At 35.7% G+C, this 5230-nt stretch overlaps 1 protein-coding gene across 1 annotated transcript; it reads left to right on the top strand.

The window, feature by feature from the left end:
• Positions 1-3226: 3226 nt before the first annotated feature.
• Positions 3227-4885, top strand: LOC120349119 (regulator of G-protein signaling 7-like; the record flags this gene model as incomplete). The annotated part of the gene is made up of 2 exons (XM_039419081.1): positions 3227-3412; positions 4622-4885. Coding segments are annotated over 2 exons (435 nt in total), but the record flags the coding sequence as incomplete, so codon positions are not given.
• Positions 4886-5230: the final 345 nt, after the last annotated feature.

Below are 5230 nucleotides of genomic sequence, written 5' to 3'. Positions count from 1 at the left end.
GTAAGGACACCGTTGAGAGTCAGAGGGGATGTTCGTGTGGATGCTGTCCAGACATGCATTGAAGCGAGTTGGACTTTTGTTTGTACTGTACAGATTAAATGATCTTAACACTCCCAGAACCTCTGAAATTTCTCTTCTTTCATCATCTAAAAGATTCACATTCAGGTCACCAGCTACAGCAAGCCAATCATTCTTTTTGAGATGTTTTCCATTGAGATGCGCAAGAAGATTCTCTAGTTTTTCTACGAAAGCTTTAAAATTTGATTCCGGTGAACGATAAATGCACAGGATAACCAGGTTGGACTGAGTCAATCTAACAGCCGATGCCTCGCAAATACTGTCTAGGCAAAATTGTGAGATGTCAATGCATTTAAATGATATTCCTATTTTCACAAATATAGATGAACCACCATATGGGGATTGCCTTGCATAAAATTGGCTAGCTCAAAACTTTCAGGCACATAATAGTCAACTTCTTCTTTACAGAGCCAATGCTCATTTCCCTAGAGCTAGCGCTCGACGTTAAGTGCCGCCATGCCTTCAATCATCATAATTGTGATATAGTACTATAATATTATAGTACCGTAGTGATTCAATCAATTTGATTTTAACTAAAAGTGTGAATCAAACTATTAATCCAAGTAAATTCGACAAAGAACCATAGTTTTTCAACTATGTGGTGTGTATTAAATGTATGTGTGTGTATACACAACATAGTATAGACCATTGTATATTACATTGTATAGACCTAACAATTGGCAATTTAGTTTGTTTGCTAACTATTACAAATACAGAATTGGAGTTGAATTGCAGAACAAATACTGAATGCGAACAAATAATTCACCTTTGCTACAAATAACTTTTGGCACAAAACAGCAAAATTCTGAGTGATAGGAGTATTCACAAACAAAAATATGACATGACTTTTTGTAGTTTGTAGGATTTTAAAATGAGGTTGTAAGTGTAGTTAAATGAGGTTTTATCATCATAACTTTGAAGTAGTCTTTGCAAAAATCTCATCTAGGTCAAATTGGAACACAGAACGCTCGAGACAAATAAGCAGTGTTTCAACAGATATTGAATGAACTTGAGAGTAAACGACAAAACATTCAGTTGGTCTGTGCTTCAATAGCTTATTTTGTCAGCCGAGGTAATCTGCTATTGTCTGAACACTGCCATGAGAAACAATGTTAGGGCACAGACTATCGAGGCGGCATTTCCAGATGAGTGTCTCATCCATAGTATATAATTGTCTAATAGTATCTAGAATGGTGGACCTTGCCCATACGATTTTTACTTTCCAAAGGAAAATAAAAAATCTTAAGGAAAGTATTGCTTTACAAAAAATTTAAGCTACCCAATTTCATGTTTTCTATACGTTTCAAGGCCCCCTGAGTCAAAAAACATGATTTGTGTGTGTGTGTCTGTGTGTGTGTGTGTGTGTGTGTGTGTGTGTGTGTGTGGTGTGTGTGGTGTGTGTGGTGTGTGTGTGTGTGGTCTGTGAACACGATAACTCCATTCCTAATTAACCGATGACTTGAAATTTTAAAATAAGGTCCTTATACCATGAGGATCCGACAATAAGAAATTCAATAAATTGAATTCAAAATGGCGGAAAAAAATGGCGGATAATGGCTAAAAAAACATGTTTTTCACGGTTTTCGGATACGGCTTCTAAAGATTTTCTTCAAATTTATACCTAGATAGCTATTTATAAGCCCTATCAACTGACATGAGTCTCATTTCTGGAAAATTTAGGAGCTCCGTAATATTCCTGAGAAGAATGAATTTTGTTAAATTTTATATCGATTCTCAAAAATGACTGACCGATCTTTTTCAAATTAATACCCTGTATAGTTATATTATATCAGCTCTATTAATGGCATGAGTCTCCTCCTGACAAATTAACAGGGGGTCCACCCATCCTTGAGAAGTTACTTTGTAACCTCCTTCTCGTGCGTGAGGTAGGTAGTAGACAGAAGGTTGATCACTCACAGATGTAAGATTCGAAGTGGTGGGGGGAAAGCCAGCGTGACGTCACGTGTGTAGTAAAATGTGATAGAGTAACCACACTGAGCATACAGTTTATTCACTGTATCTTCAAATACATCGTCGTTTAATACCCTCAAGATTGACCTAGAACTTAAAAATTCTCCATACTTATAGCGAATGATCACCGATTCTAATGATGTTGTTAAATATTTCAAGTTCATTCAACTTGTATGAATAAAACAAAGTTGAAAGTTTTTCAAGAATCTAAAAAACGTGACACGAAAAAGTTAATAAGCTGGAAAAGCGTTAGTAGACAACGTTATACTATTTTAATTTCAGATTACACATAAGAAAATCTTGATAAACCAATGCATTGCAATAAACCGATCCGATAATCCGATGAATTTCATTCATATAAATGCACTGAGCACATGCTGGTATCGAGCACATGTTCTACGAGAATCAAAATATCTCATCCCCGAAATTCACAAGCTGATGTATAGCCAAACTACAAAATATAGACACTACCTAGAAGATGAAGAATCCTTAGGGTTTGAAAGGAAGGTTAGGAGGTTGTGTTTCTGCTTCTATATGGCAAAATGTTTGTATTATTTGAATGTTTTGATAATTATTGTAAAGCAGAAACAGAAAGCTTGCATGTCAGAAAATGTTTGTGTTATATAATTGACTAAACGTCACCTTATGATTTTCAAGAATGCGATATTCTGCCTACTCTGTACTACAGCCTATGTCACGGCTGCAGTTCCCCCACTCCAATTGCATTTCAATTAAAATACTATAGATGAGTGACCAACCTTCTGTCTACTAACTTTGGGTAGGTAGAGCAGTTTATTCAAAAGAACACTTGTCGATATTTTATTTGTAGAACAGCTGTTTGACAACTTTTAAAAAATCCTCAAATTCATAATTCAAGGAAAATGTACTTTGAACACAATCACAATAGTATAATTGTAGTTTCAATTATTTAGCCGCTAATCGGCATAATGTTATTCCCTTAATTATCCTCGTTAATGAGGCTTATAGATCAATGAGCAAGGAAAGTTGTGTGAGTGTACCACATCAGTTTTTTTTTAAAGTAACAGGAACTTGACTTACTGAAAACTGGACGCACTGAAGTTGCCTAGGTCTTGAGCAACTGAAATCTTGATGATAATGTTACCCATTGGGCAGATCCATTGGAAAGCATTAGCTAATTTGTGATACTTGTGTTTAGGTTCTGGGAGTCGGTGCAAGAGCTGAAGGCTCTGCCACAACGGGAGGTGCAGGAGCGCGTGGCCGAGATCTGGGCGGATACCTGGCCGCCGACGCCAGCTGCCCTGTCAACGTGGACTCGCACTCGCATGAGCTCACCAAGCGCAACATGACGCATCCCGATCGGTGGAGTTTCGACACTGCTGCCGTCAGTATTTTTTTTCAAAACACCATTACATTCTATTGTATCAGATTTTCCCCAACAAGTTTCATCAGATTCTTCGTGCATTGTAGTGCTAAACAATTTATTGTATTTTATAATATTGTTACGGATTTTCACTCTACAAAACTAGTTCTTGAGGTTCTAGAACTATAGATTGAGCTGACAAAGCCGTACAAACTGACAAACAAGCCGTAAAGCTGACAAACAATTCAAGCCGCAATATGTCTAACATTCAAATCATTCATTCAACAATCGGATCCAGTAGTCTGTCATAGTGAGGTCAACGTTATAATGGCTTAATTTTCAGATTTTCACTCACAAAACTAGTTCTTGTGGGTTCTAGAACTATAGAATGAGAGCTGACAACACTCAAAGTTATAATTGCACTTTATTGTACTATTAACTGAGTACAATAACCATTTATCTGTTAACTAAAAAACAGATAATAAACTCTACTACAGGAAATTATTATATCAACTAATAAGTCCTTAGATGGCCGATATAAAGATTAATCACTCATAACACAGTCCATAATCTACATTTGCCGACCACCTAATTCAAGAAAATCACAAACACACAAACATAAATACTGATCTACAAATCATACACATAAAAAACAAAGGACCAGAATTGGACACAATAGAACAGTTTGAGATATACACCCAATTTAAAAGCAATATACAATGTATATTAAACGAACAAGCCAACTTCAAATCCCACATCCTTTTTGACTACCTTCTCAGCCACAACAAACCCAATAGACACCAATAGACACCAATAGACACCAACAGACACTAATCCAATAGACACCAACAGCACACTAAAAATTGTCATTATATCCTTCTACTTGTCTATGAGTACAACCTAGAAGATGACGAACCTGCCGAAAGATCTCGTTGTCAAAGTGAGTGATTAATTATTATTGTAAAAATATCTGACTGCTAGTCGTTTTTTCTAATAGCAAAAAGTGATTTAATAATAAGCAGTTCGTGATGGAAAACAACATTGAAGAATTCTATATAATATAGATTATTCAGGAGGTGAAAATGAACGTAGAAATTTCTAGTAAAAACTTCTACCCAGTTGAAGTTTAAGTGTATATAGGAAGTGAAATTGATGAGGCAGAACATCCGAAAAGATCTCTTTTTTAGTAAAAGCCAAGGACATAAATAAATAAAAATTCTTTTCTTTCAGGCGCACGTCTATCATCTAATGAAGAGCGACAGTTACTCGAGATACTTGCGATCTGAAATGTATAAAGACTTCCTCAATGGATCAAAGAAAAAGGTAAATAACTTCACACCATACACTTCAATCCTATTTTGGAATTCTTTTTTGTCGATTATTGAAAACTTTTCGGACTATATTATTTTAAAAATACAGTTCAATACCAGTAGCAGCTTTAAGTTTCCCCGTATTTTCGCATATTATGAACTTGAATAAAATTTGAAATTTGTAATTATCGGTAGAATATTTCATCCTCCTTGTTTGTGAACAATTTTTAAATTCAAAATTCAAATTGGTAGGTCATTTTTTCAATTTTATCAAACAAGTGAGCTCTGTTAAAAGTTGGCCATTTCAAAAAGACATCATGTATATTTGGGTCGCTTGAAGTTAGGTGCAGTAGCATAAAAGGGGTCCGTATCACAGAGACAAGTTCTCACAGAGACAAGTAGTGTTTTTGAACGATATTAGTGTCACAGAGACAAGTTTCATAGGAACAAGTCGTTTTATAAATGGCAGTCTCACAGGAACAAGTTCTCACAGAGACAAGGTGAGTCTCACAGAGACAAGGTGAGTCTC

This window comes from Nilaparvata lugens, unplaced genomic scaffold (genome assembly GCF_014356525.2).
Source record: "Nilaparvata lugens isolate BPH unplaced genomic scaffold, ASM1435652v1 scaffold8348, whole genome shotgun sequence".
Taxonomy (NCBI): Eukaryota; Metazoa; Arthropoda; class Insecta; order Hemiptera; family Delphacidae; genus Nilaparvata; species Nilaparvata lugens.
The sequence above is the reverse complement of the archived record's forward strand: the minus strand, read 5'-3'. Positions and strand labels throughout refer to the sequence as shown.